Source organism: Micropterus salmoides, unplaced genomic scaffold, assembly GCF_014851395.1.
Source record: "Micropterus salmoides isolate LMB-PRFRI ecotype aquatic unplaced genomic scaffold, ASM1485139v1 Ms_hic_scaffold_2059, whole genome shotgun sequence".
NCBI lineage: Eukaryota > Metazoa > Chordata > Actinopteri > Centrarchiformes > Centrarchidae > Micropterus > Micropterus salmoides.
In genome coordinates, this window is record NW_024041217.1 from 1 (window position 1) to 25,488 (window position 25,488).

Consider the following 25,488-nt stretch of genomic DNA (forward strand, 5'->3'; position numbering starts at 1 on the left):
CTGTAAAGTGTCCACGCTTCTCTTTCACAGTGAATGAAGTAGAAAAATTGGACAGCCTTGATCACCTGTCACATTGCAAAGGTAACCAATGAGTTGACAAAGGATCCGGTAAAATCAATTCTCATTCAAGAGTGCTTTTTTATTTTTATTTTTTTTTATTGTGGTCAGTCTCAATCCCTCCCTCTCTCTCTCTAGTGGCATGCCCGGTGGTTTCAAGGCACCTTGCATTTCTCTTTCTGAACAACTTTATAGAATTCAAACTCACAGGGAAGCGTGAATAATCATGCTGCAGACTGGCACCTGATAGGAATTATTATGATGCCCTCTGATGTTTCTGAATGTGTGCGTGGGAGAGGATGAGAGTACAAGAAAAAAAGAGAACGAAAAGGAGAAAACAAGAGCAAAAAAAGATACAGAGAGGAAGAGAGAAAGAGAGACGAGTTCCAAAAAGCAAGTGGCCCAAGGCCACTTCCCTTCCTCTCTCTGGCACAGAGGTAGTTCAAATGATTGAAGATTAACAGCAGATGAATAAAATGCAACATGAAAGTGATACATTTCTGAGTCCAGAGCCAAATAACGGTGTGTGTGTGTGTGTGTTCAAATGTGTTTGTATGCATGTGTGCATATCAAAGACGGTGGACTCAATCCAGGTTACATAAATACATGACAAAAACCATCAAACACACACACGCAGTTTGAAGGTAGGGAGAGGCTGGGGAAATGAATGTATTCTAAAGTACTGCTGATTACATAAGAAAACACCTTTTTTCTAACCAGTTTCCATGGAAACAGCTAAGGAAGAGCTAGCACCACTTCACTGTATGAGTAGGTGTACAAGCCATTAGGAGTATCTTGTCCAGAGGTGTTTCTGAAACTCTCTCAATAAGCTGAGACCAGTAATGAGACAGCAGCTTTGGCAAGTAGACACAAAAATGTTGTCATCCTGGCAGACTGACAGCCAACAGTAAATAGTAGGAGAGACTGTGAGTGGGTCAGGTAATGATCAATGGCAGCCTACAGCATTTTAGTCCATTGATTTGGTTTCTCAGTACTTGTCTGCTCACATGAATGAAGGTTTGTTAGCCCAGCCATTCTGTGGCTCCCAACACCACATGGAGTGAGCCTGGTTCACTGTGCAGCATGAAAAGTGCCACCCATTTGGTTACGGGGGGGAATCATTCTATTGACACTGACAAACTACATTACTGTATGTCAGTTATCTTGGCAAATAAACTCTACACCAACTGACCTAATTTGACTTTGAATGTGTAGATGCCATGCCCACGACAGCAAAGGGAGGATAACCAACAAATGTCAATGACATACTTGATTGACAATGATATAATTGTAAAAACATAGGAAACCACAATTACTTAATAAACAAATAACGGATCTAAGCATAATGATGAGCACACAAACAAAGTTTTGTAATGTGACATTTTGTAATGTTTTGTGTGTGCGTGTCTTCTAACCTCTAGACGTTTGACCACCTCCTTGAAATCCTCAGTGTTATTACTGATACTCCTCAGAGACACACTTTCTCCCGCTCATAGAAAATCCGCAAAGACGCAGGGCTGCTCAGTGTCCAGCCAATCACATCCTTAGTGGCACAGTTGAACACCACGGCCTTGGCCTCCTGGTCCAACAGGATGAGAAAGTCATTGGAGATGGCCAGAAGGGCCTCCAGTTCCCCTCCAGTCCCGTGATCCTCAGCATGGACCGGCCAGGTCACCGCCCCCAGGCTGCGCAGCTCCGCCGCTCCATACGGACGGCTCTCTCTTTTTTTTGTGGGCCAGTGAGATGAAAGGAAACTTTCCCGAGGGGTCGATGGGTGTGCTGGTGGTGTGGCGCTCGGCCAGGTCGCGCAGGTACTCCTGCCGTGTTCGGGTGGCCATGGCTCGGAACTTGTGTGACTTGTGGGCAGCATTTTCTGCATTGATGACCTTGGCCAGCAGGAAGTCCCGGAACACAGAGGACTTGGGAAAGGTCACGCCCTCTGGGATAGGGGGGCCGAAAGAGGGCACATCTTTGGAACGAGTGACCGCCACACTACAGGGAGAGGAGCAGACGCGAACAAGAGGAAAGAGGGGACAGAAAGGAAAGTGAGAGAGAGAACAAATGGTGGTTAAAAATCTGTTATTCCAGTATTGACCAACAAATTAGGGTGGGTATTTTGTTAAGACATCAAAGATCCTGTGGCTTAAAGTCAGTGTTTTATTACACAGTAAATCAAAGATTTAAAATTAAAAAATGGTGCTGCCTGAGCCTGAGTTTATGTTTGATATAAAGCCTCATACTGTTTGCCCACTCAAGTATGGGACCAAAGAAAACCTCACATTCTTGACTTCAAATTAGCTGTCTACAGTGATTCATCTGTCTAAAGGCTGTATTAAGTATTAACAAATCTGCTGTTGTGTGGCTTTCCTTGTCCCAACACTCCAGCATGCACTTCATTTACATGTCCTATACCTCCCAGTTTTCCTTGCTCTGCAACTCCCCTTCTCCTCATCCCCTTTTTCCTTTCATTAAGTCCCTGGCCATCTGAGGCCGTTTACCCTGTCTGGTATGTCAGGAACTCAGCAGAGCAGCCATGGAGAGGAAGGAGAGTCAACGAAGAGGATGAGGGGAGAGTGCTATTCCAAATCTCCTTCCCAAAGCCCCAGAAAACACAGAGTGAAGGAAAAGGAAAATGTGGCCCAGAAAGGAGGACTGTGTGAGAGACTCTGAAAGGAGTTACTGCTTACTAGAAAAAAAACCTGCATTTTTTTCCTGTTATGTGAGACAACCAGACTTTCAAACTGATCTGTTGAATGTCTCAGTCTGAAGTGGCTGACAAAAAAAAAAGGGTACTAGTGCTCTGAAATGGCCTTTTATATGACCAAAGAAAAGCACTACATCTGTACACCAGTCACCTGTCCTTGTCTCAATCTCTTCTTGACCAGATGAGCTCAATCACAGATCCTCTCTCAGGCGATAATTACCAGCTGACAAGAGCAGCACTGTAAGTCAGAGCACTCATCCCACATGCCTCCCTGCTGACATGCATCAGCACACATGTTGACACCAGGATTAATCACTTTGTCTAATAAGCAACTTAAGTCAATATGCCACCCACATAAGTCTAAACATACTTCAGAGACACCCAGTCCTCACCGGACACACATGGTGTTCAATTATACTAACAGTCAAATTGTTGACACCTCATTTCCCACCTTTCTTTCTTTGTGACAGACAGTGGTAAGAGAAGAAACTTTTTTTCTGTTTAAAATTACCTTGGAGTGAACACACAGCCTTTTATGGCACAGTGTTGATAAATAACTACTGGGAATACCCTCAGTAGTTGCTAGTATGTGAAAATGGTGCTTGCATTTCCCACATGGTAATGTGTAACAAACTCTAAAAAACGATGTAAGGAAGAAGGTAATGTGTGTAGGTGGAAGGTCATACAACATACTAACATAAACTCCCTGTTTACTAACCCAAGTGCCCCATAAAACAGTAAATGCCAGCTTAAAATGCTACTTAATTTGGCAACATACTGCAATGAAGTTTAAGACTATTGATAATTTGAAAATCAGATATAAGCAGGTGTCATTGCAGCATGCAATCATGTTTGGTGCTTTTAGTTCACCTTATCATCACTGGTCTAGTTAAACTGCATTGGACAGTAGAGAATACTACATCAAAGTATAGTAAATAACATTTTGAAAATAATCTATTGGCATGATGTCAATAAAACAAAGATTAAAAAATAATCCATAATTGTCCTTTTAGCTAGCAATCACCTTGCATCATTCTTTTTACTTGCTTCTTGTTACTAGCATATACAAATTAGCATTTTTAAACTGACATCCCATACATAAAGAAAATGACAATCTCAAATCAATATTCATCTGCTTTTCTGTGCATGAAAAATTAATCATGCAGGGTATTTCAGAGAGGAGCAGCTAAAGTGGTTATAAGCAGGCTGAACAATGACTAAAATAAAACGTGACCTTTTATTCCTATTCTTCTCCATCACTACAAACATCACTCAATACATTAAAGTGGAGCTCTAAAAGCACTTGGACTGATCTCAAACACCTGTGAGTCAGTCAACCAAAGACCTGTGACTCATGCAGGACAGAGAAGTGATGGAGTGAGGTAGATGTAGAGGTATACAAGCCAGAGAACAAGACAGAGCATAAAAAACTGAATGAGAAAAAAAAAAAAAGAGAGAGATCGAATGAGAAAAGAGGGTGAGAGAGCCAGAAAGAGAGAGGGAAAGGAGAATGTTGTGCTATAAGAATTGCTGGGCTATGTGGCTGCTGTGTGATCCGCATGGCAGGAGGTTTGGCAGTAGAAATGAAAGAGCACATTCCTGTGGTTTCAGTGATTTGTGGTTTTATAAATATCCAGTGTGTGGGTAGCTCTGCTCTTCCAGTATCCACGACCTGCTGCCCACTGAGCCAGGGCAAGAAAAAGAACATGTCAATACCTATTGGGGTGGGTGGCTCAGAGGTGTACTGTATGAGTGTGTGTGGATGTGGAGAAGGTACATTTAACATATTTTTGTCTACTTGTGACAACTAGTCATTAAAGCAGTATAAAGGTTTGAGTAGTGGCTTTTTTGGTAGAGCACATGAAATACGTGCTCTAGACATCAGAACAGAAGTAAAAGATTAGGGAATTAATTCAGGAAAATATATGCTGTGTATTCTAATCTGAAAGATATTATTTACGTTTTGGATGGTCATAACACAAAATGAATAATCTGACTAAAATCAAACCGTGTAATGAAGCGAGTTCTTTTTCACACCCTCAGTCATACAGTCACTATTACCTCATACTGTGTGATGCGCGTTTGTCTAGTCTAGTATTAGTCTCATAACTGCGGAACTCAGCCCTGAAGTCTTTTGTGAATTATTGCATTGCTTTTTCTGGAAAATGAATCTTGACATTTACTTTTCAACATGTGTTAAGTATTTGTTGATAACAACACAATGCCAATATATTCCTTCAGGAAAAAGCACCATCATTTTTGGTCAAACGTACAGTATCTCTCTCGCAGTGCTGCTATATCTTTGAATAAGTCTGAGATGACTAAATCTGAGCCAACCAACTGAACAAAAATCACACTGGACACTTCTTGGCTTACTAACGGACAGGTTTTGGCTCTGGTGTGGAAGACAGATTTCCATCAGTGTCCGATAGCACATTCACTGTGACATTGCGTGTCCCAGCATTATACTGTATGTGTGTGATGTGGCTCTCTTATCTCTGGTATACATGAGTTTAGGTCACAAAAAAGTTTAGGAACTACTGCTTTAGAGGACAGAGCTATGCTATAGCAAACAGAATAATGAAGTGTGCTATATTTCCCTGCACTGTGTGTATGTGAAAGTCCTCTGGAACCTGGAGGAAGCAAAGCTTCAAAGCATCCTTACTTAAAACATTATGATACAGTCAAATTCCCTGTGATGTCTATGAATCATAATTTACTTCTGGAACCTGATGTTTCACCTCTAGTGTGTGTGTGAAATTAGTTTTCACTTCAGAAACTTGATTCACAAATGAAGGAATTGTATGTAAACGTTATTTGCTCTAAATTCACTCTATTGCTGGGCTCTTTGTTCGTGTGTGCATTGTTGCTCAGTAACGAAGTACCCCATGAGGGACAATTAACACCTCACACAATGTGCTCAGACAGCAATTAAAACAGCCATTAGTGGCAGAGGGAGGAGGAGTCATAGAGAGCAAGATAAGAGACAATGACAGAAGACTAGATAAGAAAGAGAGGCGGGAATAAACAGAGAATGAAATGTCCATAGCTTTAACTAACTAAAAATAGAGGAAAGGCAGAAAGTTCATTATTTCTTAAAAATGACTGGCACTTTGTATTTCATATAACGCATCTCTGACAATATGGTAATAAATTGTGAGCTGTAGAGAGGGCTCTCAACACTCACAGCCTAGCCAAAGGCAATGAGAGATGTACGTTAAGTCAACAGATAAGAGCCTCATTGTTTCCACAGTGATGGAAAGTGATTCATGAGGAAAAGTAACGGGGCATACTTTTGGTAAAACATGCAACAATGCATTTTTTAAAAAGGCCACAATATCTATGCAGACTTTTTCAAAATGCATCTACTGCATTGGCTTTAGTATGAGATGACAAATTATAAAATGATCACTATTGTACAACAATTTGTTTGGATAAACCATTCAAAACACTGGTAACAATGCTGGTAATTAAAATACCATAAAATGATCTACTACTCTACTTGGCTTTCTAATTCCATTTTAACACCTCACAAAAAAATAAGACCACTAAATTCAGCTGTTTAGTGACTTCCAAAGCCTCCAGCTGTTCTGGTAATAGGCATTTCTTCATTCTGTTTTTCAGTCAAATACTCACACAATCTCCTGCCAAACTTGTGGACTGAAGTATTGGCTTTTTAAGATCACCATCTACCACAATGTCCGGCACACTGCATATCTTTCATGTAATATAAGCCAACAGATATTCCCCTGAACCAATAAGTAGGTTAAATAAGACTGACTTGACACTTTTGAGAACTCTGTCTGGGGCGACAAACAACCCATAATACAACACTTTCTTGAAGAAAAAAGATATACCTGTAGGAGCTGTTCTCGGAACATGGGTTATGAGCTCGCACAATCACAAAGACATGCTGGAAGTGTGAGCGAATGTTTTTGGGGGTGAAGGGGAGTGCCCCGGGTTCCTGGAACACAATCGTGATGATATCATTCCCAATATGCCGCTTCCGCAGTAACTGGAAAAGCAGAAAGACAGTAGGAGAAACTAGCGTTAGATCCCGAGTTGTAATAAATTAGATACCTAGAAAATAAAGCTTAGAGCGTCAAGTGAGTTTAATAATTTTCTATTGCATTATGTCTACATAATTAGTACTTAAAGTGCAAAATGAGTGAAATGACCATTTGATAATGTAAACTCTTACCTTTTTTTATAACTAAAAAGCTGCAACTTGCTTGTAGACATAAACACTTCAATGTGTTGGAACTGAACGCCCCATAATAAACTTACCTGTTGCTTATTGTTGGGTGTGTAGGGCAGCATGGTAGACACATGGAACATGATCTCATAATCCTTGTAAGTTGTATACATGGAGTGGGTGCCCGTCGAGTCAGCTGAAGGGGGATACAATTACATGTGAATTGAACATGCTTAGGATAAAAAACTACAATAGTTTTCATTATAACACAGTCCTTCAATAGGACCCGATCTTTGGCCACTTTGGCATTTTTATTCTCAAGTACGAATTCTTGGTAAGAATATTGATGCATGAAAGCATTTTATAACTGTAGCTTCACAATACCTATTATTTAGTTTAGTTTTATGCCTGACATCTGACACAAAATTTGAAAAAAAAAAAACTATAAATATTATTTAAACTTAAATCTTCCTACCTAGACATTTTATAACCCTAAGCATCTATTTCCATAAACAACTATTGCTATTAGATATAGAGAAGTGTGTATAACATAGTCCGGGAATACTGACAGAGACAGCAGTAACTGAATGTTTTTCTAATTCAAAATATACAGTATTTATTAATTCCCTCAATTATAAAGAGCATTTTATGAACAATACCAAACATCATCTTTAGTTCCCCATTTTCCACTGCTGGAATGCTTAGGAGATGACCCAATGTTCCCTGAGCTCTTAATGGGCTTTGGCCATAGAGAGCCACTGCATGTTAATAACCACCTCCACAGTCAATCGATGTGCTCTATTCAGAGAACAAAACTGTCACAACGTGTTTAAAAGGGCATACTTAACAAAGCTAGATTACCTCAATTAATTACACTCTTTCTATAGGGAGAGCTTTGCATGGCTGTATTTAATTTAATAGAGGATACTGAAGGTTGTATAAGATGTCCTGCAAAAAGTGAATGGCAGAGTTTTTGTCTCCCGTAGCATTATGGTGGATGACTTCATTGATCTAAGGATAGTATGGAATTAAATATCAAACACAGGCTTAGAAAGCAGATGTCATGTAGACATCAATCTTGTCTATAGAGAAAGCAGAGGTGGTCAGGTCAAAGGAGAGAAGAAGTGGGTCAGTTTCCCCAACAGAATGATCTGACACCAAAGGCCATATGTCACATGTCTGAAATTACAGGAACTTTTGTGTTTGGAGGCAGTGCATAGAGAGGAAACAGAAGATTCACTGAAAGGAAGCCAGAGGCAGACTGAGGTACAGCCGCCCCAAGTAGTGAAAATAAAGCCAATTCTTTATTCTTTGTCCTTACATAATTAATTTCAGTCTAGGGTTTCATTTTAGTCCTCACATTGCATGTCCTTATCCTAATGTTAAAAGTGATTTTAGATTATCTGAGAAATAAGTAGTACTGCAGACTGTGTGGAAGTGTATATATGGTCTGCTCTTTGCACACAAGACGGGATGACCCATTTACCTGCTTTACTCACAGTGGCTTCAACCATTAGGATGAGATCTAAATCTGTGTCTAAACAACACCAATTATGAGGGAGTCTTTGACTTCAGAAGCCATATGTTCTCCATAAAGAGGGTGGTCAGAAAGGGAGTGGCGCTCTGGGCTGATACTATTCGCTGCTGTAACATGCTGCCAAATCTTCTCATGCTGGTCACATAATACTTTTACATATCATCTTTACATATTACAGTAAGATCTTTCTGATATCAGTCCCAAACAATTACCAATTAATATGAATATCAAATTGCATGTCCATGCATTGAACATGCATGAACATGAACATGTCAGAGGGCTTGACCACATCATGCATGCTACCATCCATCAAATGCTTGCCAGGCAAGTGAACACAAGACTCCTCTAATCAATGACAATTTTTACCCTGCTGCTGTGGACTATGTATTAGTTTCAGTGTCAGTGTAACACCATCTGAAGTTTTTTTCCACTGTACTTGTAGGACAACTTGTAGTTTCTGTGAATACACATACTCTTGGTGTCCAGCTGGGCCCGGTACTTGGTGAAGCCTTTGAGTCGAACCCTCTCCCCCAGCAGATGAAGGAACTCCTCAAGTGCAGGACCAGCTGATTCATTGTTGTACATTTCCTCCTCACTACTCTGGCCTGCCATGCAGTACATCACCCCCACTTTCCGCTGGAAACTCAACTGTGGAGAGAACCGAGATTGTTGCAATGAGAAGGCAAGACACAAGTGTCAGAGTAACCATGTTGACATTTTAGGGTTAGCTCATATTGGCATTTTAAGAATAACCACACTGGGTGCTTCTGCCGTGTTACAGATGCCATAATCCAGAGAAATAATGTTGACATTTCAGAGGTTCAGCTTTTGCTGATTTCAAGAAGCAAAAATAAAAAATTAAATTAATAATAAATAATTCAGCTCCACAATGAGACATCCTCCTTTGAAAAAAATAAACACCTACACATAAAATGATTCATAAAACACAAAATGAAAATTATTTGCTGTGCATAGTACAGAATGTCTGGGAAACTCATGTCTTTAGTTAAAAATTATGCTGAATGGATCATGGACAGCAGTAAAAAAAAAATATAAAAATTGTCCAATATGAACAATCAGGGGAGGAATCAAGGATTAATCAAAGTCACCCAGCCCAACTCAATTGCCTCACTGTGCTGTCTTACCCCCTGTTCATCCAGCTTCATCAGCTGCTCAGTGACCTTAGGTGTATTGAGTGCCAGGCGCAGGCAGTGGACATTTAGCTCAGGTACCAGGTACTCCAGCACCTCTTTGAGGGGCAGGCCTCGAGCTAGACCATGCTTGGATGTGGAAGGTACTGCATCTTCCAGGATGGAGCCCCTCAGGGTATTTAGCTGGAGACAGCACAACCAGATGGAGGAGAAAAAGAAAAAAAGAAATGCAAAGATCAGGACAAGCACTGATATTTTGAGTTTGGATAAGAACACCAAACCAACCAAACACAGTAATCTGCTGTGAAACTAGAAATGATTTACATACCAACTTAAATACATGAAATAAATGTTTCTCCATTGGTCAGTGGGGTATAAAATACTTGATTTCTCAGGGTCAGTGGTTGGTGGTGGTCAACGGTTTTGAACATTTTTGGTTGGGTCCCTCCCTTTCTGCGTGCAATGTGTTAGTTCTTTCAAAATCCTCCTATAACTGGCAACAACAAAAGCAAAACTAGCTGTCCAGCCATCAGCAGAACACCATTATGTCTATGTTTGGAAAACTGCAAGAAAGCCTGTGATGAGGCCTACCACCCTGTGCAATTAAATCCAATTTCCAGCAGGGCTCTTTTTAAAGGATAATCATGGCCATCGCTGCATCATGGGCTCACGGTCGCTCATAAAATCTATCCTTTTTCTACAAAATTCAGACTCTGCTAGTGCAGGGAAAACAAAGTGAGGAGAACGGTCTGGCTAAACGAGAGAAAAACAGCATGTAGGTTTTGCTGCTCCGCGTTCCACTATAAGGACTCTTCAGGCTAAAACAAACTAGAGGAGGACAGCCATGAATAAATCAGGAGTACTGTAGAAGGACCGGGACCTGAATATCTATCATGAACAAATAAACACAGCTGGATATCTGCTGTGGTACCATGGCTCTTAAGAATTACTTCTATGTTTTGTGTTTATGTGTCTTCCGATCGTGTTCAGTGGGTCCAATGTTGGTGCAAACACCCTTAAGGTTAAACAAACTGAAAAGGACCACTGTCACTGAAGAGAGGACAATAGCTGTTCTTAGTGGACACTGGACCTTTTCAATATCAGTGCATCCCACTCACTCACTCCTACACAGACACACACATATATACACCTATACCTTCCCAGCTCCTTGCTCTGAAAATAGCCATTAGAGAGGGAAGAGGGAAGAAAATATAAGAAAACACAGCACAGTGGGTCGTGCGTCATCCCAAGTGATTGGAAGGGCTATTACTCATGTGCGCTTCAATACGAGAGCAATGCTTTTCCTCCTCTACTCAAATACCTTGGGCGCTATTTTAGTCTCATTTAGCTGCAAAATGGCACAGCTCCGTTCTTCACAGATGAAGGCTGACAAAGATGGTAGGTGGGCGTTCAGCTCAGAGAATGAGGACATGGATCTCTTGCTCTAGTGTGACTATAGGAGGAGATGGCAGCAAAGCTAGAGTGATTCGCAAAGATTTCCAATCACTGCTAGCTGCAGATTGAGCTTTGTGAATAAACAACTGCGAGAATACATTACAAATTAAATCAAACATGCAATAAGTTGAGGTGGTGTTAAGGAATGGAGGCGGAGGCATTTTAAGGTCTTGAGCCATATCTACACAATTTTAACACAGAAGAGCTTCTCAGTAACTCAGTACAGATTGTACTAAATATTCACACATTTGTGAACATGAACATTCATTGCTACAAATACAGCTGATCCTGGTGAATGGAGAAATACAATTAAAACATACCACACATACAATATATTAGGGCTGACCCCCAAAAGTTGAAGATTCGATGCTGCGATGGACTGAGCCTGATTCGACTGTCAATATACTGTCGAAGCTTCGCAGTGAAATGACGATCATGCCATTTTGGCGATATGGGGGTGCTCAACGTCTGATTTTACATAGAACTACCAGTTTTCTCCCAATAAGTTAATATACAGCCTATTACAATATACATTTCAACATTTAATGCTGTAAATAAACATTTAAAAAGAATAAAACTTTCAATCAATGTTTTTAAAGTGCGTGAATAAATCCAAAATTTTAACTCTAACCCTGGGTTGTCAGTGCGCATGTGTAGGCGTAGCGTGTGTGTGTGGGGTGTCGTAAGAGGAACACTTGCTGAAGAGACGGAGCCCCAGCTTCATTGGTGTTGTGTTGAGTTGTCCGCACCTCGCGGGACTTTCGGGTAATTTATCACCATTGATGAACCACACAAAGAATATTATTTCGTTTTTAAATAGCTGGCTACTTTAAATAGACCTATGAGGAACCGCGACATGCATGTAGTTGTCGCCAGCATGGCGTGCACGCAAAACTCACAAGACAGGCGAGAGAGACAGAAAAAAGGCTCTTCAAAAAGCCTCAGTTTAGCTGGAAATTTACAGTGCAAGTTGAATGAATAGAGACTGTAGCTCTGCAGATTCTCAAGATTAAAGCGGAACTATCGTGTATAAATCCCCCCATACATACATACACACATATATACTCAAATCAACACAATAATCAACAAATCAGGCAGGATAAAAACACAACATATGTCGTATCCATTCCAATGTACCTCACTCGTTCTGAAGATGACCCTGTAGTTGTACTGCTGACCATGCTCCTTGTTTTCCTCTAACTTCTCCCTCCTCAGACTCACTGCAACTGGGCCCAGGTTCTCATCTACCCCCAGGTAGTTCCAGTGTTCTAGGGGTAAGGAGGAATGGCATTGAGGCAGGGATGGACAGAAAGGGATGATGTGAAAGAGAGGAGGAAATGACAAAAAGGGGATAAAGGACAGCTTTGCAACTATGCCTATTTTAAAGCTCAATTCTTTTAGTTTAAAGTGGGGAGGATGTAAAAAACCTGAGAAAGAAATTGCCCTTGTATTTGTAATTACCACATGTAAAAACTTGTCTCAGGTTTTTGGAAATTATTATTATTACAGTATACAGAAAACTGCATTTCAGAAAGACAAGTTCTACACCAGAGGTGGAGAAACAGTTACCAAAAGTCTATGAATTTAAAAAAGCCCATACTGTAGTATTTTGCTCACCTCTGAGGTAGAAGTACTTTCGGTAGTAATAGGCGCCGAGGTCAACATGTTCCACAATGTATCGTTTGGACCTGTCAGCATGTTGGCTTGGCCCGTCCTTGGTGGCCTCCAACACAGCTACACCGGCGTTGGTAAAATGAGTAGTGAGAGTGGCATCCAAAGGTCCTTCCTCTGTACTGCCAGAAGAATTGCTTGAGCTCCCACCACTACCTATGCTGCCCTGCTGGAGAACGGAAGGTAAGGAACAGTAAATTGATTAAGCTGACAATCATATTATTACATTTAATCTTCAGTGCATCCTCAACGTGCGGTAACCAACTTTTAAGTAATCTACAATTGTTGTGTTTTCAAAATGGCTCAAAGTTCAGGCATTAATATTGCAGTCTGCAGTCTCAAGATTTAAACTGAAGAGCACTAGAAAGTTATCTTTTCAGGAATTGAGACACAACCTGATGAAGATTTATTATTTATAAAATTTACCTTTACCCACACTCCTTTATATTTTTCATTATATCTTTTTTATTTTTTATACTCTCATATTTATATACTCTTTATTCTACCTACTTTCTATTATTTTCTATTCCTGATGCCTTGATAAGTGTGCAAATGTGACAAAAGAATTTCTCCTCGGGTATCAAAAAAGTATTTCTGTTACTAATTCTGATCTAATCCTCCTATTCTTGCAGAAACCTACCTGTTTCGCAGGAGAGATGTTCCTCTCACCCTCTCCACCAATTTCATTCCTGAAACAAGGGCAGCTGAGCACCAGGTCATTGCTCTTGTCATCACCAGGGTCCAAAGCAGGGTTAGTACTGTGTCCTCCTCCTGTCCCCTCCTTACTCAGCTCCTCTTGTGAGCCACAGGGTGACCCATACACTCCACTCTGATTGGAGGATAGAGAGGATGTGGCCGAAGCAGAGGCGGCAGCGGCAGCTGAGGCACCTGTAGTGGTGTTTTTGCGTTTGGACCCAGATTGACGATTTTGAATTGCCTCATTAAGGTCGAAAAGAAGAGACTGGACATCAAAATGGGAAAATCCTTTTTGACACACCCAGGGTTTGGGAGGTGGGCCACTCTCATCCCCTTTCCCCCCATCCTCAACATCTGAGCCAGTCCTCGATGTGTCACCCTCCACCTTCACGCTGCGCAGCTTACGGAATATTGACTCTCCACCTGTCTCTGACTTTGACCTCCTCTTCAAGTGCTTCTCTCGTTCTTTCAGCCGACTGGCAGGACTACCTCTGGCTGGACCTAAAGGTCCATCTGGCAGGTCCAGGGCAGCCTGTTTTATTGGGGCCACGGTAAGTAGCTCTGTTAGCCTCTCTGGAGCGGGGCTTCGCTGATCAGGTGCTTCAGACGACTGGTATCCCTTTAGCATGTCAAAGAAGCTTTCTCCTGACACACCATGTTTATCTATGGATGAAGTGCTGCCATACTCACGGTGCATGGGTGTCCACCCAGAGAAGGACCAGCCCTCATTGCCATCCCCGTCCAGCTCACTGATGGTTATGTCACTGTTACTGCGCTGGCGGATGCGCCTCATGCCTTTGCGGGGTGAGCCCAGATAGCCATCCGGTGACAGGAAGCGATTGTCTTTTCCCTTGCTCTGCATCTTGTTTTTTAGTGTGTTGTGGATGTTGCGAAGCATGGATGAGTCCTGTGGGCTTATCAGGTGGCCCAGCTTGGCTGACAGATTGCTGTGGGCCGTGACGGCTGACACCCCTCCTCCTCCACCACCACCACCACCACTACCACCACCACTTCCTCCTCCACCACCACCACCACCTCCTCCTCCTCCGCCGCCTCCTCCACCACTTCCTCCTCCTCCTATAAGTCTTTCTCTATCACCACTTCCTGATCCTGAAGAGCTGGTGGTGTTAGTAGAGCTGGGTGAGTCTGTTTCCACAGTGATATGCCAAACACCCCCTCCACCTCCATCTTTCCTTGGGGGCCAATCAGCCACACGAGCCCGAACCCCCATTTTGGGAACACCGGGGTTGGTGCCAGTGGTGGAGGAGGAGGAGATGTGGGCGCTCTCACTGCGGGGTGGTGGTGCCCCTCCATTGGGCAGTCGCAGGCGGCGGGTATAGAACTCATCAGTAGCCGGCACTGAGCCCCCAACCGAGCGCTCTGTCTGAGAACGCTTCAGACTGGTCATGATAGAGATGGGAAAGGGTGTGGGGAGGGGAGATGGGAGGGAAAGGTTGCTGAAGGGTTTAGATTAGGGTCATCATAATGTCCTCTGAGTGAAGTGAAGAGCGAGTCTTACGGACACATTTGGTGCTGCAGAAAGAGCAAAGGAAAACAATACATGAATAGGGTTCAAACTTGAATACTCAATAGCCAACAAAATATTTTCAATCAATTGTCACTAATAAAAGGAATAGAAGTGATTACAAGTAAATGTGTGTAATTTTACCATTACCCTACAGCTTGTTAGATCTTGCAAAGATGGCTTTAGACCTTTAGAAATTAAAATAGTAACAGGAGAAATAATAATAATGAGTGCTGAAAAGGTACAATATACCATAGACAGAATAAGACTGGCATCAATATTCTCATTACACATGATCATCAGTTCAAGACCTTGAACCCAAGTTCGCACTTTTTAATAACAAAAAAAAAAACTATAGAGATGCTGTACCTGCAGAAAGGACTCAAATGGTGAATGACGCATGCTATGGTAAAATACTTTCCCCAAAATAAGATGCAATCAAGTTGGATCAGGGACTTGTAGGAGCATATATGGCAGGAAATAAATGTTGAGGTACCGCAGGTCTCTTCTGCATTGATTGTGACATTTTTAAACACCTTTTAGACCTATTAGAAGTCAGACAAATTCAGGAAAGTGCAATGCTAAATTGCTGAAGCACTGTTAAGGAAGCCATGGAATTTATTTCTGTTGAGTATTTGCAAATCATTCTGGAGTGTCAGTTAAATACCTAACCAAGGCCTTAATTCTTGTTGCCATCACTTGTAATTCTTGACCTAGCTGTTAAAGACCTTGGCTGCCCACACAATTTGGAATTTTCCCTGAAGGGCTCAGGAGATGAATGTAATATATACACTGCTTAAAAAAAGTTAAGGTAACACTAAAATCACACATCAGATCTCGATGAACAAAATAGTTCAAAATCTTTACTGTACATTGTAAAATTCGAATCACCAACCGAATAAGATCTGCCGACAACATCTGGGCATGCTTCTAAAGAAATGGTGGATGGTGTCCTGGGGGGGATCTCCTCCCAGACCTGGATAAGGGCATCTGTGAGCTCCTGGACAGTCTGTGGTGCTACTTGGCGGAGTCGGACACACAGATACATAACGTCCCAGAGGTTCTCAATTGGATTTTGGTGTAGGGAACATGAGGGCCAGTGTGTGGCATCCTGGTATTGCCTACACACTCTGGCTACATGAGGCAGGGCATTGCCTACACAAGGACGAACCCAGGGCCCACTGCACCAATGTAAGACCTGACAATGGCTCTGAGGATTTCATCCTAGTAGCTAAAAGAAGTCATCTGTGGAGAGAATGGGACACTAATGGCGGACTTGGCAATTCTGGTGTTCTCTGGAGAATGCGTATCGAGTTGCTGGGCTGTGAGCACAGATCCCACAAGAGGACGTTGGGCTCTGATGTCAATCTCGCTTAGTCTGTTTGTGATAGTTCAGATAGAAATGTGCACGCCAGCAGCTCGCTGGAGATCATTTTGTACGGTTATGGCAGTGTTCCTTCTTGCAAAAAGGAGCAGATCCTGGTCCTGCTGTTGGGTTGATGTTCTTCTATGGCCCTGTCCAGCTCTCCTGGTGTAACGGCCCATCTCCTGGTATCTTTGCCATGCTTTTGAGACTGTGCTGGGTGACACAGTAAACTTTCTTGCAACGGCACATACGGATGTGCCATCCTGGAGGATCTGGAGTACCTGTGCAACCTGAATGGGCTGCAGGTACCGCCTCAAGCTACCAGTAGTGACAACGACACTAGCACAATGCAAAACTAGAGAACAATTAGTCAGACTGATTGTCTGTGGCCACCACCTGCAAAACCATTCCCTCTTTGGGGGTTGTCTTTCTGTTGCATCTCCAGTGCACCCGTTTGATTTGCACCAAAGCATGTGATGCTGATTCACAATCTCTTATTATTCCTAACTGGTCAGACTGATATCCCTGAAGTTTAAATGACTTGATGTTACACTGTGATGATTAAGTTTTCTCTTAATTTTTTGGAGCAGTCCAAAAATCAACATTTCCATGTGTCACGTCAAGGGTGTACAGCAGGGGTCGGCAAATAAGTCTGGCATCGTGCCAAATTTTTTTTCAAGTCATTTCATGGCAGGCCAGAACATTATCAATTGGCGATTTATATTCCAATATTTTCTGTGAGTGCGATTAGCTCAGTTGGTAGTAGGGCTGCAGCTTACGATGATTTTGGTACTTGAAGCTTCTATAGATTATTTCATGGATTCATCGATGCATCGTTTAAGAAGTACTTTTGCTTGGCGGCCGCGCCGGAGAGTTGTGTTTTCAGTCCTCACTTGCTGCTAGTATGTTTTTCTTCCTTTTTCAACAAATTGATTGTGAAGATCGTATTCAGCAGGGGCAGGACAAACGCCCCGCCTCCCCGCAGTGTTTTCCCAGTTTAATGTGAGCTTTAGATGACTGTTTGGTGTTGGTGTTGGGGGGGGGGATTATATGTTTTCCAATGAAAAAAAATTTAATTTCACATCAGATTGGCCCATTATTTTCACCATATCTCTGAACAAATAGTTGGAAAAGCTAAAGCAGATAATAAATAACACCCAAAGATCAGTCTACTGGAGGAACTACAACCTTTAGATCTGGAGAAAGTAATTTGGTTGGTTCTGTTGCTCCACAGTGATTTTACATTGATGGCACAGCATGTTTTGGGCATCACCCCTAAGCCTTAACGGCAGGAAAACCCTGTTAATATGACCTCAGAATCATTATAGATACGACTGTTCATGTTCGGCATTTGTGTCTTCATTTTACAGCTTCTGACATTTATCTGTAGACATTAATATAAAAAATAGGCAACATGAGAAACCTCCTCCCTTCTGAGGTGAATTTTATTTGTACATTAAAATCCAAAAAGAAACGTCTCCTCATCAGCTTAAAAGGACTAGTTTGCATCACTAAATAGCTTTACTAACCAAAGCTCCTCCAGTCACCTCTGTCCTTTCTTTTCCAAAACCACTTTTTCAGACTGAAAAATAATTTAATCAATCTGTACAGGACAGAGCTGCAGGCTACATCAGTTTAGTCTAACTTTGTACCTGATGTTCTCAACATTGGACGAGTAGGCAGTAATAAAATACAGCTTCCATTACTTAGTAATGTTAAGTTACATAGCAGCTATGTAGCTGCTGTAGAAGCTTTCCTGCTCAGCCTGAAGAGGAAGGGAGATGTTAGCTCACTTTCTGCCGCTCGGACAATCAAACACTCGCTACGCACCTCCTGATTCAGAGTTTCGCTGCTCTTATGACACCATCTATCATGTATGTTCTGCATAGAACGATGAGAGGAGGCGAGCCAAGCATTGAGTGCTGTTGTGTGTGTGTGGCATAGAGAAACAACGATCGATTTGTTCCCTTCCAACAGAGAGGTCTGTGAACAGTTTCTCAAAACTCAATACATTAACTGTTGAGTTTTTCAAATATTAATGCTTTAAGCAGCCTAAACAGCCGGTCATTCACATACTCTGAAGTCGTGTCAGAAATGTTACAAATATATCATAAAACCAAAACTATCTGTACGGCTCTATGCTACAAGCCTGTAAAAATGTTTTTGTGATATGGATGAACTGTCCCTTTAATAAAGGTATGAGCTGCTTTGTCATAGCATTCTGTAGCCTTGTGGGCAGCACTTACGAAACTAAGTCCTCTACTTTAACACTGTTTGTAAGTTATTCAGATGGGTCTGTTTGAGCAGCATGACATCCTAGTCTGGGCTTTGGTTCGGCTTTAAACACTTAAGTGTTTGAAGTCTAACAGGCATAAACTCATGTCTTTCCTGTTTCACAGCCGGGTGTTGGGGAGCGTATGTGTGACACACATGCTGCATAGGCATGTATTGCAGGAACATTTTTGATATGCTAAAGAAGCCTTTCAGTTATATTTTGGGTATTATATTAAAAAAATCATACTGTAAATTTATCTTAAAGCTCACATGCCGTCATGTGATAAACAAAGATAAACAATCATCCTGTGTATAATAATTAAACTATTTCAATTCACGCTCAAGAGATAATGAACTGTGCAACTGAAATAACATGAATATAGATGAACCTCCCTAAGGGGTTTTCTTCTGCCAGCAAAAAAATTTACGCTCGTCAAACTTTTTATCAGGAATCTTTACAAAACTGACTCCAACCCAATGTAGACCAGTAGTTCACCGCTCTTTTCAAAGCTCTCTCGAACAGATTCAAATACGCAAAACACAAAACGACAGATCAAGCATTGCACAATCCCAAAAGCAGCATTTATGCAAACACAGGTAAGAAAAGCTGAAAATGCACAACAAAATGTGTCCAATAAACTCCCTTGCTGGATTGGGCACTAAAAGATTCCTCAGGTGAAGCATTGTGATGGAACAGTTCATTTTCATAATGCCAAAGACATCCAGACAAATTTTGCTCCCATTTCACTACTGCATGGATCTCCAGGGGTTACACATCAAGGCAGCAACACAACCCTGAAGTTATTCAATCATCCTTCTCTTATAGACTAAAAGGCTGTTTCACTGATAACAGCCATTGTTGCACAGGTGGCATGCTCATCCTCAACACCCACTCAGCATGCTTATCACAATACCACATGCATACCATTACAAACAGACGACAGTGACTTTGGAGCCAATCATAAGTGGCTTCTTGTACCAAGACACATAAATTATATTTTATTCCCCCAAATGGCATAAGCAACCAACTAAAAAGTAAATCATAGTAGAAGTCAAAGTAGAAACAATGCTTTGTCCTCCACTATGTCAGTGACGCCTCTGAAATCACACTCACGAAACCCAAATATCTGCAGAGTGCCTTTCTCTTTCTCTCCACTGAGGACTAGGTAGTACTCTTTAATGAGTGTTGGAGAGAACAAAAAAACAGTGAAAGAGTTAGCATGAAAGAGTGAAACATTTTAGAGAAGAGAGCGGGAGGGGAGAGGATTATACTGTATGTTAGCTTGGGAGACCGGGAATTGAAACAAATGATTGTGGCGTAGCATGCTGCTGCAGTCGCAGAGGACCAATTACACTGAGACACTCTGTAACCTTTAGCTGTGTCTAAATGAGGTCGATTCCTGAGGTAAAGTGGGGTAAAGTGCTACCGAGGTTGTCTACTTACTCAGTCAGATGGAAGGTGTTAACAGAGGGACTTATTTGCATCTTACCAATAATGGTGGACCATTAGTACGACCTTACCAAAACGTTAAAGTGTTGTTGTATATTATCAAGCAGCTATATAGATATTAGATATTACAGATTCAAATCTGGTAATTAATGGTTGGTTTAACAGCCAATTCTCTACAGAGGAAATTTTGTGCAAAAAAGACAGTAACTCTGGATGATACTGATGTAATTTGACTAACTAGACTGATGAAGCCTCATAAAACACATTTTTGGACAACTGCAGATTTTGTCTTGCATTGGAGTCACCCTAAGAAAGGATTGCTTCACATCCAGTATGAACAGGAGGAATGATGATGAGACTACTAAGATGAACCTATCCTTTAATAAACTGAAACTACTTATTTTGTACTTGTACTTTTCTGTGAAGCACTGTAAATGCAGTACTTTTAGATAAGTAATAAATTAATCAGATTTATTATTATCATTATAGTTGTCATCATAATTAGTATTCATATTTGTAATAGTAGCAGCAGAATCAGTAGTAAAAGTTACTAAAGAAATTAGGTTTTGCATGTAACAGAGTGAGTATTTGTGAAGGGACCATCGATCGTTATAAAAATTCAAACAAATGTTATACACATTACAAAGTTCTTGTTACATTTTAAAAATTAAAATCATTTTAAATTTAATAACAGCTTAAATAGATTTCTGACATATTTGCTATGCTGTGTCAACTATCTTAAAATGTATTGGTAATGCAATACCTTACATGTTAAAATAAATAATTTCCTAGGAATTTTCCTGGAAATATGTCCATTTATACTAATTACATACAAGTTAATTTTCAGGAGGAATTTCGTTGAAAGAACTGCTCCAATTATACCTGAGTTAATATCATACTTTGTGAATTTATTATTCATGTGTTGAATAGTTTTTTTTTGCCCGTAGACACATTTGACAATTTTTGCATTTTCAACTGACCTTCCGTACACTGCCTAAGTGACTCTAGGCTTCTCTAGGAATTAATTAACTGAGTCATAGCAGTTGCACACGTCTCAATTATCCCCATAGTTAGAACCAAATTAAGACTGTACTTTCCAGAAACATTGCAATGAATTTGCAGTTGCATATCAGTTTATCTTTCATGAAATTATAAGAAACTATGGGACCCCGTAAAATACAGTATTCCCAAAAACATTGATGAGAAATAAAGGACAATATTTATGGATTAATTCACTAAAATGTCTGTGGTTACTACAGTCTGAGTTGTTGTCAAGCAGCACAGGTGAAGCCAGTATGGGCACTGTGTGATTATGAATCTGCTCCAGTGCACAGTGAGTCATACACACCTGAAATTTATAGAGCAGACAAGCTCTCTAACTAACTGACTGAGAGAGGCGAGGGTTGAACAATGAAAGGAGAAACAGTCATAGAAAGACTCTTGAAAAGAGAGGGCATGAAATGTTAAGCAGAGGGTTCTGTGTGTGCGTGCGCATTTTTAGACAATTGCAGACAGAATTAGTGTTCTGCATTCATTAATCACACTATTGTCGTTGAAGAAACTTTTTTTACAGGCTTGTGTTTAGCAAAGATAGACCAGTAGTGGAGGGCAGGGGACTAAAGAAAACAAATAATGCAAGAAAGAAAGAAAAAATCTTTAAGCTAGTGTCAATTGCACTGTTTTTTATGTTGCCAAATCTTTGACAATTATACACCTGTTTTCCCAGACAGACGACATTACCACACTGACTGGCGAGTCAAGTCGAGTCACGTCATGTTTTTTGTAAATCCTGACAACACATACAATGTCTCAATGTCTCAAGCCCACAACAGAAATAGTTTCAGACCCAGCCCAGGCTTTCTAGGGAGACAAAGAGGGTGGACCAAAAAGCCTTTGGACATAAAGAAAACAATGGGAAGAAGAATGGAGAAAATTCAAAAAGAGACCCCCCTTGCTGGTTGTGCAATAGAAGGGAATAGGTGGGAATATAGCAATTACAAATAAACAGACAGACACTGACTCAAACTTTGACAGCATGTCCTCTCTTAAGGGTGTGACCGTTAAGGCAATATATCTATGTGTGTGTGTGTGCGTACACAAGCATCTGTTCACAAATGTGTGAAAAGACTGCAGGTGAAGCAAAGAGCCTTAGCCAAAAAAAAAAAAATTGGAAAAGATCCAGATGATGACTCACATGGCACCCACAAGTGTCTCTTTCTCTGTCTCACACTCAAATACACAAAAACAACGACCCAGATGATGAGGAATGTTGAATCACATTATTTTTTTTCTCACCCATGTCATCTTTCCCAGTGTCAGTAGCACTAGTGTCTCAGTTTTCAGTTGGTTTTCTGTCAGTGTAGATGGGAAAGCATCAAACTTTCAAAACTCACTCATATTCAAACTTCACTGAATACAAACTATATGCAGAAAGTTTCAAAGTAGTAATGATATAGTTTCAAATGCGCTCTGGTAATTGCAATTCAGAAATACATCGGCAATGACTGCTCCACCAACGAGTTTGATCTCCAAAACAAACTACTTTAAACGAAACGCAGGTATTTCAAACCCCCCGTGTGTCAAAATGGAGCAGTAGTGGCCTAGTGCTCTTAAATGCTACACAGCCATTTGAAAGCCAAACTAGCGTTTCATCTCAGCTTGTCTGATTATAGATGACGAAACAGCAGGCCAAGACACGGAGGGAAGATAAGGAGGGAAAAAAAATAAATCAAACATTATACTCTTTGAAAGTTGCCAGGCAGCAGGCAGTCCAATGTGTTTGGAGTTTCAGCTCAGAGCCTTTCAAAGTGAAATTGTAATTGTGTGGAAAGATAAATGTGCTTTGCTGTTTCTTCTTCCTCTGCAGAGCTCGGCAGTGGGGTGGGGTCTCTGCTCTCGCTCAGTGAAATGTAAAAAGGGGCTCTTTGGGTGCTCTGAAGTAAGTCTGCCGGTGTTGTCTTTTTCTCTCGAGTGTGAAATTGCGAAGGCATTCTACAGCACATACTCCCCTATCCCCAGCTATCACAGAATGGCAATGGAGGCAGTGGGAGGAGATTTGACCAAGTGTTGAGAGTCTCTCTCTCTCTTTGTGTGTGTGGGTGTGTTAGTGTTAAAGTAACTGTCACTTAATAATAATAGAATACATATATTTTTTTCTATGGTTCCAGGTACCTAACAGGATTTGTTTATAAATACATTTGAACATCTTTACATTTTTATAACAAAATATCCCTTTTAAGAACCTAAAGATATCCCTTAATCCTAAATGATGACTCTAAAGAAATATGCAATGCTATTGTCATACATTTTCATTTCAAATACCTCAAACAATAGAAGGTAATGGTCAGGGCTATTGTCTGCTGTACACCAGTGAGTTGCACAGAGCTGCAGTCAAAAGTATAGCCTTAATTGTAAAGTCTTAAATGTGTACTTTTTCAGTCCATACGACCACTCTGCTTCACAACTCCATTTTGGCAGCAGATTTTGAGTCATTAGTCAAACAGATGTTAATCACGGAGTCACAAATATGAACATCTCATTTCCATATTTGTGACTCATTTCCTCATGACTCCAAGGATACTTGTATTTGTTTCATTGTGACATTTCACCAAAACTGGCATATGCACAAAAATGTAAAAATATTCTTACCTGGCCTTGTTTAAAAAATAAAAAAATAAAATCTCTCCCTTGACTGTGGGTGTCTGGATCTCTTGTAAACACAAAGCACCTAAAAAGACAAAGAAGAAAAAAGTTGAAGGTTGCAAGGATCAACCTCACTTGGCTAAATAAAATTATTATTAAATAGGAGAAGTGAAGATGCAACAATATCTATCAAATGATGTAGTCGTATTTGTGAAGTCACTGCAAATTACATATTCTTTAACAATATAGTGTTGATTGTGCTTCTAAGATTTCCTTTGCAGTATATTGTTCTTCTGTATTTTATGTCCAATCACAATGAAATCTTTCATGCTGTCTTCACAAACACAAAAGGTAATACTTTCCAAGAAAACATCTTTACTATACATTACCCTCACTTTATTAGATACGCCTAGTTAGAACTCATGCAGGAATGAATCCTACATTGATACAGGTTATAATGAACAAAACAATGTGCATACTCGCCGAGGTGTTTCCTCGCCCGCAAAATGTCATGAACCCACGTACTGACAGTCTGTGCTCTCATGTTTCAGCCTTCTCTTCATGCAGAGCAAAGGCCAGAGCAAGCAGGCCTAGATACTTTGTGGTAACATTTTTACATTCACTAAAATTAAGTAGGCTACCATACTTGCAACACATTGCCTCCACAGAAATTATGTATCATAGCAACCACAGCGTCTCAAAAAAAACGCACCGCTCCCATTGCAATGATTTGAAAATAGAAAAAAACGCTTTGGTGGACACGGGCCCATACAGAGCAAGGACCAGACGAAGTACTCTACTCTGTGTTGACATTTTTACATCCAATTAAGTTAGGTATAACTACTTGCAACAAATGTATCGTAGCAACCAAAGCAGGCGGAAAAAACGCTGCGCCTCAAAAACGCCCACTAGCGCTCCCTGCTGGGCGTTTTCAGAAGAGCAGCTAGCGTTTTCATCTGGTAAAAACCGGGACACGGGATAGAGTCGAGGCGAGTTGAGCTGGTACTGGTAATGGAAAAATGGCATAAGAAGCAGTGAACACTGTCGTGTTTGCAGCGGCGGTACATAAGTCTGAGCGTGTGAAGAGAACTGAAGGAGGCAAATTCAATAAGTGAGAGATACTTAAGATGGAGAATGAAGTAAAATTCAAACGGTGAAATAAGAAACAAGCTAAGTTAAAAAAAATAGTAAAAACATGCCCGCTAGGGTTAGGGTTCACTTTACTCACTTTACGCTCCTATGTACCTCCACGGTGCAATAGGTTCTCTAGTTACACTGTACATCTACATTTCTTTATCAAGTGAAAACAAATACATTAAGTAGATAGATTAACTATTTCAAACAAAGTATTCTTTCACAAGAAATGTATACAGCAGTTTGACACAATAACAAGGATACCTGTCCCACAACCCAATCCATTTACTGTCTATACGTCATATACAGTTGTGGAGTGTACGATACTTTTGCTGAAGAGTTGTTGTATTGGTTTGTATAATACTGACAGGTGTTCCTGTTATTTTGGCAACGCCAGTTCAATCACTATTGAACACAGCTTACTGTACAAGTACTGTTGATCCATATCCATACTGAACTAGTGTACTCTTTACCATCACATTGGCTTTACCATTCACACAGGACAGTTGTATCTGGGTCAAGTGAGCTCTGATGAGTCAGGTCCATACAGCCAATTGCATTCGTGATGGGCTGATTTATTATTTATGGCAAGCAGAGAGGATTTTGTGAGGGTTGGTTGGTAGATAGATAG

General features: G+C 40.8%; 1 protein-coding gene across 1 annotated transcript; it reads right to left on the reverse strand.

Moving 5' to 3' along the window:
• Positions 1 to 1,525: 1,525 nt before the first annotated feature.
• LOC119915320 (signal-induced proliferation-associated 1-like protein 1) lies at positions 1,526 to 23,810 on the reverse strand. The gene is given in 10 exon segments (XM_038734860.1): positions 1,526 to 1,778; positions 1,780 to 2,049; positions 6,619 to 6,776; positions 7,049 to 7,152; positions 8,967 to 9,141; positions 9,639 to 9,827; positions 12,237 to 12,367; positions 12,717 to 12,939; positions 13,411 to 14,999; positions 23,730 to 23,810. Coding segments are annotated over 9 exon segments (2,967 nt in total). The 5' UTR covers positions 14,875 to 14,999; positions 23,730 to 23,810.
• Between the last annotated feature and the right edge of the window lie 1,678 nt (positions 23,811 to 25,488).